This window comes from Panulirus ornatus, chromosome 57 (assembly GCF_036320965.1).
Source record: "Panulirus ornatus isolate Po-2019 chromosome 57, ASM3632096v1, whole genome shotgun sequence".
Lineage (NCBI taxonomy): Eukaryota > Metazoa > Arthropoda > Malacostraca > Decapoda > Palinuridae > Panulirus > Panulirus ornatus.
In genome coordinates this window covers 29,492,198-29,515,124 of record NC_092280.1, presented here as the reverse complement: position 1 = coordinate 29,515,124, position 22,927 = coordinate 29,492,198, and the positions used below count along the sequence as shown (strand labels likewise).

Sequence of the window (22,927 nt, the reverse complement as noted above, 5' to 3'; positions counted from 1 at the left end):
TTGGCCACCGTTGGATACTCAAAATAACCAAAATATAGTCGTTTAAAGACAGAATTGACTCAAACGTAAACTCTACCTACACGCAAACATGTCCGTTTAGAATATATATATATATATATATATATATATATATATATATATATATATATATATATATAGAGAGAGAGAGAGAGAGAGAGAGAGAGAGAGAGAGAGAGAGAGAGAGAGAGATTTTCTTTTATCTGTGAAATTTAGAGTTTTGCCTCATTTACCCATTTCTTTTTTTTTTTTTTTCCAATTTCGTTCAATTGTGTCAAAATGTTCCGTCCCCCACGTGAACCTCCAGTTCCCTACGTTACTAGCTATAGTGGGTCGGCCCACGCCCCACTACCCACCTTATCTTCCGTTATCACAAGGCAGCCTCGACACACCGACCCACTGCTCTCTGTGTTGCTTGTTGCCAGTCCCAGCCAAGCGGGCGGCGTCCTGACCCACTGGTCACCATTCAAATACATGACCGGGGCTACTGTAGGAACTGTATGAAAAATCAAACTACATCCTGCGTGTCCCAGACGACACTAACGACCCGAGTACTAGGCAATTACACCCCCCCCTTCCCCCCCAACCGAATGTCCTCATTCCATAGGCTTCCCTCTCAACACCTGCTCCTGCTGCAGGTGTGTCCCAACAGCTGCCTCGCGCCATCTATCACCCACCTGTCAACGTGTCACCATCTGTCATGGCCAGACACACATCTGTCCCCGCCGACCACCTCCTCCCCCATGGGGGATCCCCGGTCACACACGTGGGGAGGGGGTGACCCCTGAGGGTCAAGTCCCAACAGGGGTGGGGGGAGGGGAGGGGGGGAGCTATCAGACCAGTACCCTCAGGGGGGTATCCCCTCAGGCCAGTCCCCGGGGATCCCTCCGAACCAGTTCCCCTCATTACCCCTCGGATCGGTCTTCCCCCAGGGGGTCCCCTCGAACCAGGAGGCCCTCATGGATCGGTCCCCGGAGGTTCCCCTTAGACACTCTGGGGTCAAGTGGGGCTCAGCCGGCCTGCAAACTCCCCCTCCCTACATCCGCCCCCCCCCACACACACTGGTATGGTTAACTATCAACCACACTACCAACAACAACAACAACAACAACAACAGCAACAATATCAATAATAATAATACAATGGTTTTCGAACCCGTCACTACTCGTACGTACAGCCATCACAACAATTATTTCTTTATGGCAGCCCCCAACACCAGAAGGGAGGATGAACAGCTAGGTAAGCTGTGAGCAGGCTACCTTGTCCGGGATTCGAACCCGGAGCTCATGTGAATCAAACTTGGCGACGTTAACCACTGCACCACGGATGCTCATCATCGTGCATTGATGGACTGTGTATCAATTCGTTTATCTATTGTTCGATGTATCTTCATATTTTCAGCCTTTGTCTGCAGATAACTCAATAAAGCGCTCATCATCTTTATCATTATCATAATTGTGATTATCGTTATCATCAACATCATATATTTTCATCTGGACAAAGGTCTTCAAACCAGAACCATCGCACCAATACATGGCAACCACGTCGACCTGTGCCATCATCAACCCGATGACAAGGTTATCACCCCAACCACACAATGATCACCCAAGGTGCATGGCTATCACCCCCTCCGGTTACCGCCCCATCTCTACAATCATCATCACCCCATCTCCACGATTATCACCCAACGCCACGATCGTCACCTCCCCACGCTAGCGATTATCACCCAACTTCGCGATTTATCTCCTCCCCATACGGCCGATTATCACCCCACCAGCGGGCTGCCAACGCATCACCCTACCCACACATCTGCCAACACTTCTATGCCCTGCAAGTTACCACCAACACCCACTGGCTATAATCACAGCGCGCTATAACCCAGATGGCCTTCATGTCAACTCCTGAATTCTCCCTTCAACTCTAGAAACAAACAAATCTTATCGTTTATGGCTTAGTCTAACTTTGTGCCTTTCTGAGAATTATAATATCTAAATAACAAACATGAGTGAATGTGGCCTTTCTTCGTCTGTTCCTGGCGCTAACTCGCAAACGCGGAAAATGGCCATTGAGTATGAACAAAGAAAATGTATTAAAATTCTCGTCACAAAAAAGACAATTCTGCAGCCGAGGCCGGAGCCAGAGGCAGCCCTACGAACATAATGCCTCTCCTCTGCTCAGACAAGGAAGCCACTTACTTCAATGTTCATCTTCTCCTACGTGAGTAAAAACATGGCTAACGGTTTTTATTTATGACTTAAAACATATCGTTAAGACAGAGGAAAAAATGGGAAGAATTTAAGTAACCTTTGCACTTTACAGTTACGGGCATTGGTAAATAAGTCTTACCGAATATCTGCAGACGAAAACGTGACGAGGGTGGGTAATGAATCATTGTTTTTGTACTTGTTACTCTGAAGGTAAATGAATATTTACTCAGCTGTTACTCTAGAGAACATATGCAAAACTATGAGTAAACCGATATATGTTCATCAACCGTTTAATGATATCAACACATTATGGTAAGCAAACCATTTTATTCGTCATATTACTTATACCAATTACAACTTTTCTCCAAAAAATCCAATCATCTCCCAAAATCAATTATTTTTCCTAAAACCAATTTCTACTCAAAACCAATTTTTTCCCATTAAACCTAATTTCTCTCCTAAAACCATCTATTTTTTTTTTTTCTGTATTCTACACATTTCATACAGCAGCATACACTAGAGTTCATACGGTAAAACGTTTCTCTTACCTTTGGTCGCTAAAAACGTTTCTCTGTTCCTTTGTTCGCTAAAACGTTTCTCTTAGCCTTGTTCGCTGAAACGTTTCTCTGTTCCTTTGTTCGCTAAAACGTTTCTATGGCCCACCAACACCCGGGGGAAGGCGTCATCAATTCCGGGACGGTGTGACCCTGAGAATCAATTACGGGTGGGATTCTAACCACACACACACACACACACACACACACAGACACCTGGCCTCCTCCACACATACATTCAGCAGACGACACACCAGTGATAGGTTTGCCGAATTCTAAACAGCATCTGAGGCGACCTGACACTGCCGTGCTGTATTGAGCAGTCTGGACAAAGATGTGCTCAACTGATCATTATTTTTTAAATGTGTTTTCAGTTAACCGAAACCACAGCTTAAATAATAATAATAATAATAAAAATAATAGGGTAATAATAATAATAATAATAATAATAATAATAATGTGTGATAAATAATAATAATAATAATAATAATAATAATAATAATAATAATAATAATACGACTGACTCTTCGAGTACGAACTTTTCCCTGTCTTATGTTCCATGTTCTAGAAAGCGATAATACAAGAGGGGAGGATTTCCATTCCTCTTAGCCGGCCCGAACAACAGGCAGGGCTGAGTATGTGGGATGTAAGCCTTCTCCCCTCTCCCCAGGGGTAAAGATAACAGGTGGGGCAGACCCACCTTGTGATGTGGTCCCCCCCCCCCCCCGGCCCCTCCACTAAGACACCCCCAGGGCCAGGAGTGGGGGAGTGGGGGGGGGGTCTGTGGTTACCCTCTGAGCTCAACTTCCAAGATGGATCATGTGCAACCACCACCACTACCACCACCACTACCACAACCACCTACGACAACCACAATTACCACAACCACAATTATCACCACTACCACAACCACCACCACAATCCTTAGAACCACCTACCACAACCACAATTACCACCACCACTACTACAACCACCACCACTACCATTACAACCACCACTACCACCACCACCACCACCACCTCGACCACAACCACAATTACCACCACTACCACCACCACCACTACGACGACCACAACCACCTCACTAACGTGGTCGTCTCCAGAGCGCACACCACACCATCACCAGACATCTGCGCTGCCACCGCTGACATCATCAGTGTGGGGGACCTGGGTGAGTGGATGATGTCCCCTGGGCCGTCCACACCACACCAACACCCACACACACACACACACACACACACACGCAACGTATGACGTAGAACATTACGGTATCAACCCATCAGTGTGGTAGGGAGGCGGTGGGAGGGGAGGGGAGGGGGCCCCCACAATGGCCTTGTCATGTAACCTGTGTCCCTCTACCACCACCACCACCTGGGGTCACCATGTTACCCAACCCCCGTGACGTCACCACAAGCTGTCACCACCACCACCACCACCAACATTCCCACCCTGTCACACACACACACACACACACACACACACACAACCAGTTCGTCACACGGCCCCTTATACACACCCTTCCTGCCCGTCTCAAGACCCATATCCCTCCCAACACACACACACACACACACACACACACACACACACACACACACACACACTCAACCCCCTCCAGGTTGTTCAGTCCACCAAGCCTTCAACCCTATCCCACCCCTCGTGCAGCAGGGCTGGGCTGGGGTGGTGTGGGGTGGGGTACGAATCTCCCCCTCTCTCCTCCCCCACACACACAGCCAGACGGACAATGCCCCCAGCAAGCACTTGGATCTCCGGCTAAACACACCACAGCCGCCCGAATCAACGAGGAGGAAGGAAAACAAACAAGAGACACAGAGAATGCAAGAAGGAGAGAGAGAAAACACATGCATTATGCATACGCTTGGGGGGAGTGGGGTTGGGTGGGGGGAGTCACGAGCAAAGCAAACTCCTGCCCCGTCCACTCTCATGAGAGCAGCGAGTGGGGGCAGAGACTATACTGCGAGAGGGACGAGTGGGGCGTAGCCGAGTAGGGGCATAGACTATACTGCGAGAGGAACGAGTGGGGTGTAGCCGAAAAGGGGGCAGAGACTATACTGCGAGAGGGACGAGTGGGGATGTAGCCGAGTGGGGGCAGAGACTGTGCTGTGAGGAGGCCGAGTGGGGGGGGGGGGGGAGATGAGTGGTTCGTGGGGAGGAAATAGGGAGGGGAGGTGGTGTGATGATAGTAGTAGTGGCATCATATTACTGCAGATGAGAGGGACGGACCGGGGCCAGCAACCACGGCTGAAACCGCCACTAGAGGACCAGACGAGACGGGATGGGAGAACCCAGAAGGGGACGGTCGCTGGAGGACCAGACGAGACGGGAAGGAGAGGCGGGATGGGAGAACCCAGGAGGAGACGGTCGCTGGAGGACCAGACGGGAGATGGGAGGCAGAGATATGGGGAGGTTAACCTTTAGAAAGGGGGAGAGACAAAGTGAACACCATGTTACTGAAAAATAGAAGGAATATATCATCAAGAAATGGAGACGTTAGGGTCCCTCAAGATACAGGAAATGTCCCTCTTTTAATAATTCAACTGACCCACAGTACGAGTGGGCAGTGCCTGTGTCAGGTCAACTGACCCACAGTACGAGTGGGCAGTGTGGGCAGTACCTGTGTCAGGTCAACTGACACACAAGACCGTCCCGGGAGGGTCACACTGGGGGAAGGGGGCCAAAACAGACAGAGCAGCACAATAAACACAGAGAGGAAACCAGGCCGAGATGCCGCTATGTGAGACAACCACCAAACAACCCACAAGCAGCTTCATAAAACTCCTCACACAACTGGCGTCGACCACACCACTCCTCCCTCCCTTTAGCACATACAAACACACTCACTTGCTCGCTTACCAACCCCTTCTCTAAACCTACCCCTTAACTCTTTACCAACACAACCGACTCTGGACCCTTTATAACCACAGGTCAACAGTAACTTCCCCGGAGGTCGCATCCGACCTAGAAATCCACCTCAACCCACATCCGTCCACCTCTTGCTAACCTGCTTCCAACCTCAGGCCCTGTTAGTGACTTTGGCTCCATGTTGGCGATTCTGAGGCCGCTGTAAGTGAATCTGGATCCGTTAGCAGCGACTGCGGCCGTCCACAATGACGGAGGCGAGTGTGTCTCGGTGCTCTGCTAACTGAGGCCGTGTCACGGAGACGAGTGTCTCCGTTCATTTCTGGGTTATCTGAGGGCGTCTTCAAGTGGTGGTGGTGGTGGTGCGGGGAAGGTCTGGTAGTAAATATCGCACCCTCCCTCACTCCCTCCTCGGCCAGGCCCGACGCGTGGGTGGAGTGAAGGACGGTCCGTCGAGGCAATGTGGCCCACGACAGACAGTACTTGACCACATTTAGCTACAAGGCAGGAGTCGTAGCGCGAGGAGAGGCCCCTCTCACAGGTCCAGGTGCACTCAGCCACCACAACAAACCACCTGTACCCACGCTCCGTAGCTGGTCAAGTGAAGCCCCTTGGGTTGCTTACCATTAACCAGCTGTGAAGCCCTTGAGACGGGTGACATCAGCGACTATGTTATAATGGCGAGGACTGTGGAACAGGTACGGAAACGACTGCGATAGACTCGGGTAAACACAAAGGTGACGTACCTCTGATCAAGCAGCTGTAAGTGGAGCAGAATTTAGTAAAAAAAAAAAAAAGTCAAGTAGATTAGGATGATGTAGGCAGGAGTAGCAGGAGTTGCCTGGGGTCTCGTGGTGCAGCTATAGGAGAGGTGGCGCGCTAAGGTCCTGAGGTTTTGTAATAGATGGGTCCCACAGTTCTGCCGCCGGTACGGGGCCGAAAAGAGACGGTTGGGGTCCCGTGGTTCGGATAGCAAGCAGATTAGCTGCCGAATTCGTGTTTGTGCCACAGGGATGGGAGGCACAGCCGATATCCTGTGGGGGGAACTGTGGCAGAGGACGGGGCGATAACGATCTCAAATGGAGACCCTGCTGGAAGCCATGGGATAGAAAGACCATCACCGAGCCCCAGCTGGAGAGATACGAGCAAGGAATCACAAGTGTGGACGTTCACAGATGTAGGCCATCTTGTTCTGGGCCAGTGGACTGACTAACTGCTGTACGAGGTATCTATAAAGCAAGCCAGGTTGACCACGTCCCGACAGCCGGTCAAATGCTGGTCGACCTTCCGTTATGAAGGTCAGTGTCGTCTGCTTGCCCAGGTCCTTGGCATGTGACCTTACCTATCATAAGGTCATACGAGGTTAATGTCAGACGACGGAGGGGGTCAGGTGTCAGGAAGGCCATGAGAGTATTATTTCCGCACGACCACACAGGCCGAGGTGGTCGTGTTGGGTGTACGATTTCATGATGCCAACATCCAGGAACGACGGGAGCCGTGGTGTGGCAGCCAGCCAGCCCGCTACACTACTACGACACCACACCGACGACACGACACGACGACCCGCTGAAGATGTGGTACGACCAGACCACGTCCCCCGGGGCAAGCCTCCAGGGTGGACGCCGTGTAAAAGCCGCCAGGGAACCGTGTGCAACCTCAAGGAGGATCCGCCCAGAGTCCTCCAAGGGAGGCCCGTGTGAAGCCCCTAAGATAGACCCCTCTGAAGCCTCCGGGGGAGAAAGAAAAGAACCCGAGTCCACGGAGGGCTGATGTGGGGGGAGGGGCGGTGCAGCAACACCCACCCACCCCAGCACGCGGTCAAACCGGATTACACTCGAGTAATCCCTCAATCCTATCGGCAGGGAGAGGGTGTGAGAGGGCAGGGAGAGGTGGTGAGAGGGCAGGGAGAGAGTACTAGAGGGATGAGAGGACGTGAGAGGGCTGACAGGTGTCGGTGGGCAGGGAGAGGACGTGGAAGGGCAGGGAGGGTGTAAGAGGAGAGGGAAGGGAGAGTGAGAGGAAAGGGCGGGGAGAGTGAGAGGAGAGGGTAGGGGGAGTGAGAGGAGAGGGCAAGGAGAATGAGAGGAGAGGGCAGGGAGAATGAGAGGAGAGGGCAGGGGGAGTGAGAGGGGAAAGACTGGGTCTAACCCATCTGGCGGTGTTGACAGACCACACCTGGATCTCTCCAGTACCAGGGGATGGGAGCTGGACCACACCTGGACCCCTTCAGTACCAGCTGGTGGGGGCTGGACCAAAGATGGATACCCATCCCGGGCCAGGTGGACCAGTCAAGGCCAGTCGGCAGCTCCCAGCGGTCCTTCCGGTCCATTCTGGCGCCACATCCGTTTTCGTGTGATAACAGTTGTGACACAGATGACCTAATTACCATACGCAAGATACTTCACTCCTCGAACACGTCGGCACGACCCTTGAGCACGACGACACGACCCTTGAGCACGTCAGTACGACCCTTGAGCACGTCGCTACGACCCCTGAGCACGTCGCTATGACCCTTGACCACGACGGCACGACCCCTGAGCAAGACGATACGACCCTTGGGTACCATGGCCTGGCTTCTGACCTGACCCTCCTTTGTGGTTCAAGTCAAATGTTAAGTAACACAGGGTTATGACCAAGCAACTGTGCCCTAGCAGTACACCATATCGTTATCCAAACAACATTACCTTAACAAGACAACACAGTCTTAACCAAGCAACAGAACCCTAACCAGACAACAGTCCTAACCAAGCAACAGAACCCTAACCAGACAACAGTCCTAACCAAGCAACAGAACCCTAACCAGACAACAGTCTTAACCAAGCAACAGAACCCTAACCAGACAACAGTCTTAACCAAGCAACAGAACCCTAACCAGACAACAGTCTTAACCAAGCAACAGAACCCTAACCAGACAACAGTCCTAACCAAGCAACAGAACCCTAACCAGACAACAGTCTTAACCAAGCAACAGAACCCTAACCAGACAACAGTCCTAACCAAGCAACAGAACCCTAACCAGACAACAGTCTTAACCAAGCAACAGAACCCTAACCAGACAACAGTCCTAACCAAGCAACAGAACCCTAACCAGACAACAGTCTTAACCAAGCAACAGAACCCTAACCAGACAACAGTCTTAACCAAGCAACAGAACCCTAACCAGACAACAGTCCTAACCAAGCAACAGAACCCTAACCAGACAACAGTCCTAACCAAGCAACAGAACCCTAACCAGACAACAGTCCTAACCAAGCAACAGAGTCCCAACCAAGCAACACCACCCGGGACGACCAGGTAATAAAATAAAGAACACAAGACCACACAACGACAATAATCCAGCCCTGGACAAACGGGCAGGTCCCACATGACGCGGGGGGGGGGGTTAAAGCCCTGAACACCCCCCTCCCGGGACGACTTCACCCAGAGAGAGAGAGAGAGAGAGAGAGAGAGAGAGAGAGAGAGAGAGAGAGAGAGAGAGAGAGACTGCTCCCTACGACGAGATCTTGCTCGAGGACGAGACAAAGGACATCATACGAAAGCCTTCCCTCCCTCCTCCTCCCCTACACACACACACACACACACACACACACACACACACACACACACACAGGTCTGCCTCTCACCCCCCATGACAAGTGTGCCTGGAGTCACAGATGTGCAGCTCTGACTCTCTCTCTCTCTCTCTCTCTCTCTCTCTCTCTCTCTCTCTCTGATCGCTGCCCTGCACGTGCGTGTGGCTCTCTCCCACAAGCTCGAGAACATCCACGTACCTTTCTACCAACATAATCCATACATCTATCTATCTACAGCAGAGGAACGCACGAAAAATAATCTTTCTACCTATCTCTCTATCTCTATCTACTTTAAACTGGAGACTCGGGCGGATTTTCTCTCTTCCCATCCACCATTCTGGCCAACCAGCGTCACAGCGCTCGCGCGCGCGTGTGTGTGTGTGTGTGTGTGTGTGTGTGTGTGCGCCAGGTAGGGGAAGGATGGGGGGGTGCGCCCGCGGGCCGGCACACGTCACCGCCGCCGGTAATCACCTGCTCTAATTTACATATCAGCAGTGGAGCCGTCACGCGTGCCTACCTGGCTAGCCAGCCAGCCAGGCCAGCCAACCAGCCAGGCCAGCCAGCCAGCCAGCCAGGCAGCCAACCAGGCCAGCCAGCCAGCCCAGCCAGCCAGCCAGCCAACCAACCAGGCCAGCCAGGAAGCCAGGCAGCCAACCAGGCCAGCCAAGCCAAGCCAGCCAGCCAGCCAGCCAGCCAGGCCAGCCAGCCAGCTAGCCAGCCAGGCCAGCCAGCCAACCAGCCAGCCAGCCAGGCCAGGCCAGGCCAGGCCAGCCAGCCAACCAGCCAGCCAGCCAGGCCAGGCCAGGCCAGGCCAGGCCAGCCAGCCAGCCAGCCAGCCAGGCCAGCCAGGAAGCCAGGCAGCCAACCAGGCCAGCCAGCCAGGAAGCCAGGCAGCCAGCCAGGCCAGCCACAGCCTTATCTGATAGTCTGTACCTAATGCCCGCCTAATCATCAACCCCCATGTAACCCCATCCAGCACTCTGCCCCATCAACATCACCCCCATCACCCATCCAGCACTCGGCCCCATCAACATCGCCCCCATCACCCATCCAGCACTCGGCCCCATCACCCGTCCAGCACTCGGCCCCATCAACATCACCCCCATCACCCATCCAGCACTCGGCCCCATCACCCGTCCAGCACTCGGCCCCATCATTCATCCAGCACTCTACCCCATCATATCATCGCCCCCATCACCCATCCAGCACTCTACCCCATCATATCACCGCCCCCATCACCCATCCAGCACTCGGCCCCATCATTCATCCAGCACTCTACCCCATCATATCATCGCCCCCATCACCCATCCAGCACTCGGCCCCATCATATCATCGCCCCCATCACCCATCCAGCACTCGGCCCCATCACCCGTCCAGCACTCGGCCCCATCAACATCACCCCCATCACCCATCCAGCACTCGGCCCCATCACCCGTCCAGCACTCGGCCCCATCATTCATCCAGCACTCTACCCCATCATATCATCGCCCCCATCACCCATCCAGCACTCGGCCCCATCATATCATCGCCCCCATCATCCCTCAGATAACACACCAGCCCGCCTCAACAAGCAAACAAACCTCGCCATGTATACATTCCATGTAAGTATACACACTGACATGTATATAAACACCTACGGGTTCATACACATCGACATGTATATGAACATACCAAGGATGTATACACACGGTAATAATGAGTCATACATTGTACTTGGGTTAATGTCTCATTCCATGGCTTTCATACTTCCTCAGTGGGCATCGTCAGGCTGAGTATACCTCAGTGGGCATCGTCAGGCTGAGTATACCTCAGCGGGCATCGTCAGGCTGAGTATACCTCAGTGGGCATCGTCAGGCTGAGTATACCTCAGTGGGCATCGCCAGGCTGAGTATACCTCAGTGGGCATCGTCAGGCTGAGTATACCTCAGTGGGCATCGCCAGGCTGAGTATACCTCAGTGGGCATCGTCAGGCTGAGTATACCTCAGTGGGCATCGCCAGGCTGAGTATACCTCAGTGGGCATCGTCAGGCTGAGTATACACTTCCCAGGGGATCATCGCCACCTTCCAGCCCCTCACCTGGCTGTATGCTTCGCCACCGTCACCTCCTGACACCAGAGATCTCTCGTCCCCGAGTTGCATTTTGTTATCCCAACCACATCGAGCTGGGGAGACGCCACCCCAGCTCAGTCACCTGGGGGGGAGACGCCACCCCAGCTCAGTCACCTGGGGGGGAGACGCCACCCCAGCTCAGTCACCTGGGGGGGAGACGCCACCCCAGCTCAGTCACCTGGAGGGGAGACGCCACCCCAGCTCAGTCACCTGGGGGAGACGCCACCCCAGCTCAGTCACCTGGGGGGGGAGACGCCACCCCAGCTCAGTCACCTGGGGGGGAGACGCCACCCCAGCTCAGTCACCTGGGGGGGAGACGCCACCCCAGCTCAGTCACCTGGGGGGGGAGACGCCACCCCAGCTCAGTCACCTGGGGGAGACGCCACCCCAGCTCAGTCACCTGGAGGGGAGACGCCACCCCAGCTCAGTCACCTGGGGGAGACGCCACCCCAGCTCAGTCACCTGGGGGGGGAGACGCCACCCCAGCTCAGTCACCTGGGGACCCAGGCAGGTGTTGGACCGGAAGCCGTTCCGTCCTCCATCATCCCCACCCCCCCCACACACACCTTCCACCATCCAAGAATCCCCTCCCCTTCCTCTCCACACACACACACACACACACACACACACATATATATATATATATATATATATATATATATATATATATATATATATATATATATATATATATATCAACCACACAAGGCTCAGTCTGCGATACGCCTCTGCCAAAACGTCCTTTCCTCTGTCCCTCTTCTGCCTCCCCCCTCACCCACTCCTTCCTCCTCCGGTCTCCCCCCCCCCAACATCCAGGAGGGAGGAGCGGGGGTGACTTCCTATCATTAAGCCCCCAGTGAAGGAGCCTGACCTACGACATTCCCACCCCGGCGGTACTGCTGCTGCGGCCCACGCCACGCCACGCCACGCCACCACCCACGCTTCACCACGCGGACCCCAACGCATCATGACATAAGCCCCAGGGTGAGGGGGTGGGGTACAGGCACCAGCAGCAGCGGTAGGGGGAAGGCGGCCATAGCCTCCCCCGCCCCCCGCCCCCTACCTAAGGTTAGGACTTTAAAGAAAAAAAATCAATGAATGGGTCGATGACGTCATATTGGGTTCCCAGGCACGCCTGCTGTGGTGTGGTGTGGTGGTAGCTGTGGTGTGGTGGTGGATGCAGTAGTTCCTGTGGAGGTCTGTACCAGACGAGAAACGCTCGATGCGGTTGTGGTGTTGAACTGCAACTCGGGGACGAGGGATCTCCAGTGGCAAGAGGTGACGGTGGCGGCGAGCACGGAGGAGTTAACTTCTTGCCAAGCTGTGGGATGAGGTCCAGGTGATGATGGCAGGGGAGTTGGGAGGAGCAGGGTGTTGAGCACCTCGGTACACAGTGATGTATGAGGGACCGGGGATGATCTTGCATGCTGTTCTCTGTACACTGTCTAGTAGTTCACTGGTGTGTGGTGGGGAGGGAGGAAGACCAGGCAGTGGGGGAGGCAGGCAGGCAGGCGGGTGGAGGGAGGGAGGGTGGTGGAGGGTCTGGGGAGAACAAAAGGTTGTGCAGATGTTCTTGAGTTCAGGTGGAGGGAGTCCCAAGTTCCTCCAGTCTACGGTGAATGTAGAGACGGGGTAGCTGGAGGATCTGATGATGGAACGTCCTCTGTCTGCTGCGTCAGCTTAATGAAACACCAACATGTCACCGAGGGAATGGTGGTGATTATGGCGGATCAACCAACTCCATCAGCGTGACAGCCCACTAGACCTGCGATCCTCACCACCACCACCATCTCCACCACCACATGCAACCAACTCCCTAACACCACGCCCGCGTCAACCACACCAATAGAACCCGACCGTCCCAACACTGGCACACACAACCACACTCCCCCCAAAAAAAAACAACCAGGTTGCTACGACACACGACGAACCCTCCCAACACCAGAAACCTTTGAAATAAACGACAATGCCGTCTGCTGACGCGTGGCTGAGAGGTGTAAGGTTCGCGCCAGCATGGGGAGGTCCTTGGTTCGCACCCCGCACCACGACACTATTGGAAGGGCTTCCTAACACCCACATACAGACACACACACACACACACACCCGCCGCCTCTTTCACCAAGACAAATTGTCACCCGGAAATGTTTTATCCCGTACCGCTGTTTACGGTATATATATATATATATATATATATATATATATATATATATATATATATATATATATATATATATATATATATATATGTGTGTGTGTGTGTGTGTGTGTGTGTGTGTGTGTGTGTGTGTGTGTGTGTGTTGGGAAGCCCTTTTCAACCCTGTCAATTGACGAAACAAAATATATCCCCGTCAGAGACCTTCACGCTTCAAAGAGTCCATCCTTTCCCTGCTACTGAGTGTAGCGCAACCTCGGAGATCTACATAAGAACCCGTGGGCAAGAACTCCTGCATTAGATGAAAAAGATATGATAATATATCGCACCTATATGGCCAGAGGCGTGATGGGTAAATATATATCAACCAAGAACGCCAGCCATCACTACACCTTTAAAACACCACCTCCCTTTACCGTCTCCTAAGGGGGATGTATTGGACGGACCCCCCATTCAGAAGCCTTCACTTGGAAGAGTTACACTTTCTCGCTCCTGTGTGTGTGTGTGTGTGTGTGTGTGTGTGTGTGTGTGTGTGTGTGTGAGAGAGAGAGAGAGAGAGAGAGAGAGAGAGAGAGAGAGAGAGAGAGAGAGAGAGAGAGAGAGAGAGAGAGAGAGAGAGAGTTCCTAACTGCCTGTCTGTCTGTGATCACCTCCTCCCGTCACCCGTCCAGCAGACGGTAGGTAACCTAACCTAACCACCACGTCCCCGGACACCACACATCAGATATCCACCCGAAATTCAGTGAACAGTAAGCGGGATCGATCCCTTAGGTCCGGCTACACGACCCATGAGCACGACGGCACGACCCTTGAGCACGACGGTACGACCCTTGAGCACGACGGTAACTGTATCCAATACAATAACCTAAACCTAACATTTCAACACAGCACCAAAAAAAGGCTTTCTGCTATACGAAGACAGCATCTTCCGCAGTCGCTGGTTTAAGGCAAGGCTTGTGAGGGCAAGTGAGTGTAAGGTAAGAGCAGATGGGTGGGGGTGGGGGTGGCTCCCTTCCTTCCTCTTCAGGATGTGCGTAAATATTTGTGTGATGATTCAGGTAGACACGGCCCAGCTCTTGGGTGCGTCTGCACAGGCACCAGGCTAACAACCGCCGGGTTACACAACCCTAACACCTGGTACGGCAGGGGTAGATGTGGTACAGCGGTAGTATGGCAGAGGTAGATGTGGTACAGCGGTAGTATGGCAGAGGTAGATGTGGTAAAGTGGTAGTATGGGATGGGATAGATGTACAAGGACAGAACACCCGACCCTGGGAATCCCTGGGTCCCCACTGGAGAACAGTGGTGTACACAAGGAGGCACCACAACAGTGGGGCCCAGACTTACACCACCACCAACCACCCAGCGCCACCACAACATTCCTCTCCAGCCACCCGCGCCTCCACCGCCACCCTCCACCCACGACGGAGGACCTCAGTGGAGAGGAGGGGACACGCTGCGTCCTACAGTCATTTCTCGTCACTGGGAGGGAGTCTGGACTCAAGGATAAATCAGCTTTCCAACAGCAGAGATGATAACATGCCAAGGAGCGAGTGTATTCAAGTGGTAAATGCAATCATGTTTCCTAACTGGCTTCCTATAAGGCCAGAATAAATATATATCTATAATAATTTCTTCTGTAATATACAATATCTTATGTGTTTATCATTTAAAGGAAAAGATGATGAAAATAATCAAACAAATCTACTGTGAGGATAACTTCATCATATTTGGGTCTGCAACCTCCATTATTGGTTAGGTGGACCGCCACAGATGACGAGGTCATCCCACAAAGATCCCATCCCAAACAGCATCCCAGCCACATATGAAGTCATCCCACAGCCAACCCTCGCACCATGATGTACACACCGACCTAAACGTCGCTGAAAAATGATGCAAAAATCTGGTTCGATATTTGTGTTGCTACTGTACTCAGGAAGGCTGAGCCGCCCCTGGGTCTGATGACCTGGCCTGACCTCTGACCTGACCCTCACTCAACAATACCACCAGCAGGAACAGCAGGAGTGGGGGTGTCCCTCACCAGCAGGAGCAGCAGGAGGGGTGTCCCTCACCAGCAGGAGGGGTGTCCCTCGCCAGCAGGAGCAGCTCGGGAGGCCTCGGAACGAGATCAATGGTGGGCCCAGCCCGGCCCGGCTCCCTGGCTGACTCATCCACACACACACACACACACACACACACACGTACACACATACGTGCACACGCACGGACACACACACACACACCAACAAGCTCCTACCTTCCTCAGTCCAATGACCTCTCATCCCTGCCAACATTCTACCCTGCCACCGTCTGTACCCTTGCCACCCTCTGACCCTCATCGTCGGGTCACCAATGTTCCTATATTTTCTATTTTCCTATTCTGTTCTTCACAGCCACCATCCTCCAGGCTGGTCCGCACCGGTGCATCGTACCAACACCTCGCACCAGTCTGCCCACACCACGGCCACCACACCGTCGTCCACCACCACGTCTCCGGTGGTTCGTCCCTACCACACGTGGTCCCACCCTCACCCCCGCTCCATAAACTGGGCCAGCACCCCCACCTCCCCCTCCAGCGGCGCCCATTACGACCGTCTGTCGCTGCTGTACCACCTGTTTCCCCGGCGTCGTTCCGCGGATGGAGCCTGACCTCCGCGACCACCACCACAACCACAACCACCACAGCTTTCACCATCGCCCCCCGCCCCTCCGCTACCACAGACACCCACCGGAACCACCACCACACACCCTGAACACAAGAACATCTGCACGAGTTTCAGTCTTTCCAAACTTCCACACTCCATCCTTCCCCTGACCACCACCGCCTCCTGCAGGCTACCACACCTGCGCCACAAGCTCCCGGCAGCCACCTACTGTACAGACAGACCCTCAGCCGCGCACCAGACACACCTAACTTCTAAGCTTCGCTCGCAGTGCCATATTCTCAAGGGGCTGACCATCTCTGCATTCTGACCCGCAGCCACAAAACCGGGTTTCAGTCGTGTCTATCTTCTTACTGAAGCCCATACATCAGCTTCATGTTACATCTATCTATCATACATGACATCAATTTCCCCATCATCGTATTCAATGATTCTCACGCGTACAACACCGCTGCAGATACAAGTGGTCGCGAGATGCGTATGTTGGACAGTCCCTGATCATCGCAAACACTTCTTCAGCCCCCTCATTCCTTCGTCCCACAGACCTCACACTAATATCCCAGGACAATCAAAACCCACAGCTCCAATCATCATCATCTTCCCCTCATTTTCCATCTTTCCCTCTACATTCCCAGTACTTCTTCGGATAATCTCCTGCGGGTCTTCTTCTCTCTCTCAATTCAGCTTCGCCCACACCTTCGTCAGGCACAGGAGTTCGTCAGCTATTCCTCTAGGCCACCAGAGCTGTTCTTCGACATTGGTTGATGAACAGGACACAAAGTTAATGCCATCAATGTCATGCCATCAATCGTACAGCACCGTCTTGTGTCGGGGAGTCCCCACACAGGATATAGGGGGCGCTGCCCGTTAAACGAGCCCCCTCAGGGAGGAACTGGAAATGTGAACTGTTCGTGGCGGGGAGTCATACGTCTTGCATACTACCCTCCTCCACGACCTGGCCTCCTCCTGGCCAGTCGGGTACGGCTCGGCAGATATCTGGTAAGGTCGGGTTTCACTGATTCTCCTCACGGGCCTTACCTACCAGGGAGAGAGAGAGAGAGAGAGAGAGAGAGAGAGAGAGAGAGAGAGAGAGAGAGAGAGAGAGAGAGAGAGGGAGAGAGAGAGAGAGAGAGAGAGAGAGAGAGAGAGAGAGAGAGAGAGAGAGAGAGAGAGAGAGAGAGAGAGAGGAGGCAGTGGGAGCGAGGAGAGGCCAAACCTTCCTAACGACTTACTCCAGGAACACCGGACCATACACACTCCCACCCACCTCCTAAGATGGGGCCACATCCCCCAGGACACCAGCGCCCCCCCCCCCCAACCCCGAGGAAGCCACCAGCATCCCTCTTCCCCCCCCAGCTCACGAGGTCCCCCCCCCCCGTATCATATAACCCCGGCTCTGCTCAACCTCACGTCCTGTAAGGCCACACCTCAACACTTATCCACACAGGAAAAAGATGATCTTAAATAATAAGTCTACTCACGTAAGCACACACACACACACACAACCTATATCTGCCCTTTAAATGCTGACGCAAAAAAAAAATCAGAGTTCATCACGACCCCCGACTGTCCATGGGGGTAGGACAGTTTTTCCACACACACGACTGGCAGCGAGGGTATGCGAGACGATCGGCCAGTTTTACAACACTGTCGGACGTACGACCAATACAATAACCAGATTTCTTCACTTCCGAACCAAAATCACGAACCAATTATTTTCCTTTTATCTTTTTCCCCTTGAATGACACCCAACATAAGTAAAACGTTTCCTTAAAAGCCACCAAATGACGCATTGCTTCCAGACTCACAAGGAGACGTGAGTACACGGGAGGCTGGGGAGATGAGTAAGTCAGACTCACTCACAAGGAGACGTGAGTACACGGGAGGCTGGGGAGAGGAGGAAGTCAGACTCACTCACAAGGAGACGTGAGTACACGGGAGGCTAAGGAGATGAGTAAGTCAAACTCACAAGAAAGCGTGAGTACACGGGAGGCTGGGGAGATGAGGAAGTCAGACTCACAAGGAGACGTGAGTACACGAGAGGCTGGGGAGACGAGGAAGTCAAGTACTCACAGGTCGTAGTACTGGTTCCACTTGGGGTCGAGGGTGTTCCGGCAAGTGTCGGTGGAATGACACTGTCCTGACCCTTCCACGCTTATCTTGGCGAAGGGGTCCGGCAGACCTGAAACACACAAGTATATAAAGCTTGAATATACCCGGCAAGCATGAAACATATGATTATATAAAGCTTGAATATACCCGGCAAGCATTAAACATATGAGTATATAAAGCTTGAATATACCCGGCAAGCATGAAATATGAGTATATAAAGCTTAAATATACCCGGCAAGCATGAAACATATGAGTATATAAAGCTTGAATGCATCTGACACACCTGAAAGACAAATGCACATCATCAAAAGCTTAAACAGACAGGGTATCTAATTCCATTGGACGAGATCGACCTCACAGATATTATAGGTACCTGAAAATAACACAGTAACATCACCTGAGGAACCTGAGAGCCAGTTCACCACCGGGATCACATGTTAACCCCACACATCTGCTCTGAAACACATCAAACATACTTCATCCCTCACTTCAGCCAACAGTGTCTGCTGCACATATGTGGAAGATGTATAACTGCTCATTTAGTACACACCGGACACTATTTCTTATTCATAAACAAGATTTTACTGCATACAAGCAAAAATAGAACTAACACCAATACATTAAACATATACGGAACATAAACGAATTAATTAACACAATTTACATTTAATATTTTCAGGCGCATAATCACTGTAAATAATATAAGCGGAGAAATGACGCAAACTAAGTCGGTAAAGCAATAAAATAATATAATTTACACATGAATCGTACGCACACCACAGCTGTAAAATAATTTACACTAGGGCAATACCTGCATCAGCTATTTACAATAAATCCTCCACCTGGCATTGTATTAAGCTACATAAGCAGAAATGAGGCCGCCAGAATTATATAATCAATGACAAGTGTTACATGACCTGCATTATGAAGTGTCAGCACACACACACTTACACTACACACACTCACACACACACACACACACACACACACACACACGGGATCTCATCCTCCTGCTTGTTGTGTCACACGTGCATCCATGATTAACGTTTCATGAGATTGTCCTGGTGTGTGACCACCTTCCTAGGTCATCCTACTGTATTAGCACACCCGGGATTTCTTCCCATCCTTCTTACAGTAAGTAAGTACACCTCACGCTGGAGTACGAGCAGTGTGTGAAGGCTAAATGTCCGCGCGTCTGTCTGCGACTATCACCCCTTCATCTGGGTAACCCATGTGTTGTAACATGGCGAGGCAGATTACCAAGTACACACTCTTGACGTTTATCTGATCCAGGGGGCGCATCTGCATGTGTCGAACGGCATCCACAACGAAGACAAACTTACTTCAAGGGACATTTACAGCATCATGTACGACCAGATGTGCATGCCAAGGACATTTACAGCCCCAGATGGGAAAAGATTTATGTCAAGGGCACTCACAAAACAACCCCAGCATTACAGACGCATTAATACTGACACCATTTCCACCAACCAACACCATCTCAGAAAGTTGGGCAATTCTAAATCCAATAAAAATGGCGTATCATAACATGACATTGGCTCCACTCAAAACCATCGTGGCAAACCACATGAACCACAAGTAGACGTCCAGAGTTAAGAGACGTGAGAGGAGCTCATCACGTGAACATACGGAGGAAGAGGAAATTAGAAAACGGAGCGACCAACGCTGTCCAGTATCACGGTGGTGTACGGAGGCACTGCTGAGAGAGAGAGAGAGAGAGAGAGAGAGAGAGAGAGAGAGAGAGAGAGAGAGAGAGAGAGAGAGAGAGAGAGAAGGGTGTGTAGGAGCCCTGCCGGTCCCGCCATACATGGGAGGTATAAAAACTCGCAGCATCAGCTGTACTGCGGCATCGGGCGGGCGGCGGGCTCAGGTGAACGTCGAACTCGCCTTGGCATTACTTAGGTACCGTTAGTACGGCCCACCTGGCTCGATGTGGCTCCCTGCCCACCACGACGGCCGGAAGGTGAGGGGGGGGGGGTGTCTCTCTCCCCGCTACAACCCACCACGACCACTACATCCTCCAGCTACAAGTCGTGCTGGAGTCATGGGACACACCGTCCACGACCCCTAACTGCCAGCTCTCACTCCTCTCTCTCTCTCTCTTCTCTCTCTCTCTCTCTCTCTCTCTTCGTATTCAGCCTCCTCCTCCTCCTCTCTTCGTCTCCCACCTCTCACTTTGTCTCCCAGCTCCTTCACTTTTCCTGGCCAGTAATTGCCTCTTATTTTGGGGCGCTCCTCCAGACCTCTCCCCCCTCCCCTCCCCCATCCGTCTGTGCCCCGCAACACCCCCTCCTGCTGCCTCTCTCTCTCTCTCTCTCTCTCTCTCTCTCTCTCTCTCTCTCTCTCTCTCTCTCTCTCTCTCTATAAACCGCCCCCCAGACTGGTGTCGGCTGCTTCCAACCACCTCGTAAACTGCCTTATGACATTTAAGGCAGGAAAAGAATCGCTTAACACAGAGCTGTACTAGTGCCGGCACATGTAACAAACTTATATAATATAGATAAATATACTGGGATGTGTTATCATATATATATATATATATATTGAATAGGGAGCTGCGGTTCGGTGCATTACACATGCCAGCTAGAGAACGAATGTGAGCGGATGCGGCCTTTCTTCGTCTGTTCCTGGCGCTACCTCGCTAACGCGGAAAACGACGGTCAAGCATGAAAAAAAAAAAAAAACCACCCAGGTATGAAGACCGGTACATGTATGTATGGCAGGGGATGGAACCAGCGAGCCTGAGGGAGGCTACGGTCCACGGTGCCCAGAGGAGAGGTTAACGAATGTTAGGGCAGAGATGGGCATGTGTTCAGGTAGTGCGCTGTGATGCCGACAGTGTTGTATGGATGCGAGTCCTAGGGGCCCTGAATGCAGAGAGGAACGGGAGCGTGTGGACACGCTGGAGAGTCAGTGCCTTGAGGACGATCTATGCTCTGTGGTGGGGTGATAAGGCGATGGAGTGTTAGGAATAAGTGGAGTATGACTGAGGGAGATGACCAAGGTGTGAGAGTATAGTATGGGCATAGGGAGAGGATGAGTGAGGAGAGATTTACGAAACAGGATCGAGGCGTTAAAAGTGGAGAAGGAGCAAGGTGGAGGGGCAGAGCGCATGGAGAAGATGGAAGGACTGGAGTGAGGCAGGAGGTTTTGGAGTATGACTGGACCTGAAGATTCAGGAGGGTGAAGTGAAGTGCATGGGATAGAATGAACCAAGGCGAGTATATATATACCTATGAGGGGCGACGTGCTGCCCCTGAGCTTCAACAGGACACACATGAATAGGTCAAGGCAAAGCAAGATATAGACCGTGTGGCTTGGCTGTGGACGGGAGGAGCAGTGTTTCAGTGCATTATACACAACAGCTCGAGTGTGGATGTACGCAAAGGAGTCCGCTGTCTGTTTGTCTATGATGCCGCCTCGCCGAGCTGGGAAAAGGAGTTTTATACATATAATATATATATATATATATATATATATATATATATATATATATATATATATATATATATATATATACATGAACTTGTGCTTGCAGTGAAAAATAAATCCCTGAAGACAAATCAATATCTACACAGCAAGCACCAATTTACGGACTGCAGGGATAAACAGCTTGAATGATCATGAGGAACATGCAAGGATGACTCCCAGATCTCCCTGCGGGGGTAGAGCCCAGCCCCTGCAACTGAGATACTGTATATACGCGACGACTTTTATCTCAAAAAATTTACCGGTAACTTACTTAAAACTTGACGTCGGTTACGGAGACTCGTCAGTACTTACAAATGTTTGCTCAGGGGAGTTGTTCCTCTGATCAATCAGACTATTTGAGCCCGCGGTCCGTAGGCCTACCTAACAACAAACACCTAATTAAAATTTCCACCAAAACTCCCAACTTTATAATTTCTTCATTCCTTTGTCTTATTCACCGAGAGTTTACACCCAAGTAAACCCTTTTTTCTTTTCCTTATTCCCGAACAAACTGTTTCTTTACATTAGTTCAAGGTTTGTTCCAGACTGGCCTCGATGTTCCATGACGACTTTGTCGCTCACACACTATATTACTTCCAGTTCCATCAACTCACTCCTGGATGTCTTCTACATGTCCTACAGAACACATTAAGACTCCTATTTGCCTACAAACATCCTCCTGGGGTCTTCAACGGTCTTCACCCTCACAGCACAGACCAGGTTGATGCCCAAGCTGCTGGATTGGGTCCTTGGTCGACCAAGCTGCCTGTACAGTGCACTCCTGAGTTTCTGTACTGGGAGTTTCTGGTGGCAGATGGCAAGGTGTTGAAGAGTCTTGGGCTCCGGGTGTTAAAGGTGGAGATCGAAGACGTACCAATCTTCTATGGTCGAAGACGTTCCAATGTTCTCCTATGGTCGAAAACTCCAAGAACATGCTCATGAGAGATCCTAGGGTTGCAACGAGAGAGAGAGAGAGAGAGAGAGAGAGAGAGAGAGAGAGAGAGAGAGAGAGAGAGAGAGAGAGAGAGAGAGAGAGAGAGAGGCGGTGATGCAGCTGTGGGAGGGGGCGTGGCACACATGCCACAACTCAGAACTGGGTCAGGAGGAGAAAGAGAGCGACGACTTCAAACTCCCAACACTTTAGGTCATTGTCCATCCCCAGTCAACCCTC

General features: G+C 51.9%; 1 protein-coding gene across 4 annotated transcripts in view; it reads right to left on the bottom strand.

Moving 5' to 3' along the window:
* Smurf (SMAD specific E3 ubiquitin protein ligase) overlaps positions 1-22,927 on the bottom strand; it is a 127,387-nt gene that overhangs the window by 60,749 nt on the left and 43,711 nt on the right. For all 4 annotated transcript variants that reach the window (XM_071694931.1, XM_071694933.1, XM_071694932.1 and 1 more), the window contains exon 3: positions 18,226-18,334. In XM_071694931.1, the coding sequence (XP_071551032.1) occupies positions 18,226-18,334 (109 nt within the window). The remainder of the gene's footprint in view (positions 1-18,225; positions 18,335-22,927) is intronic.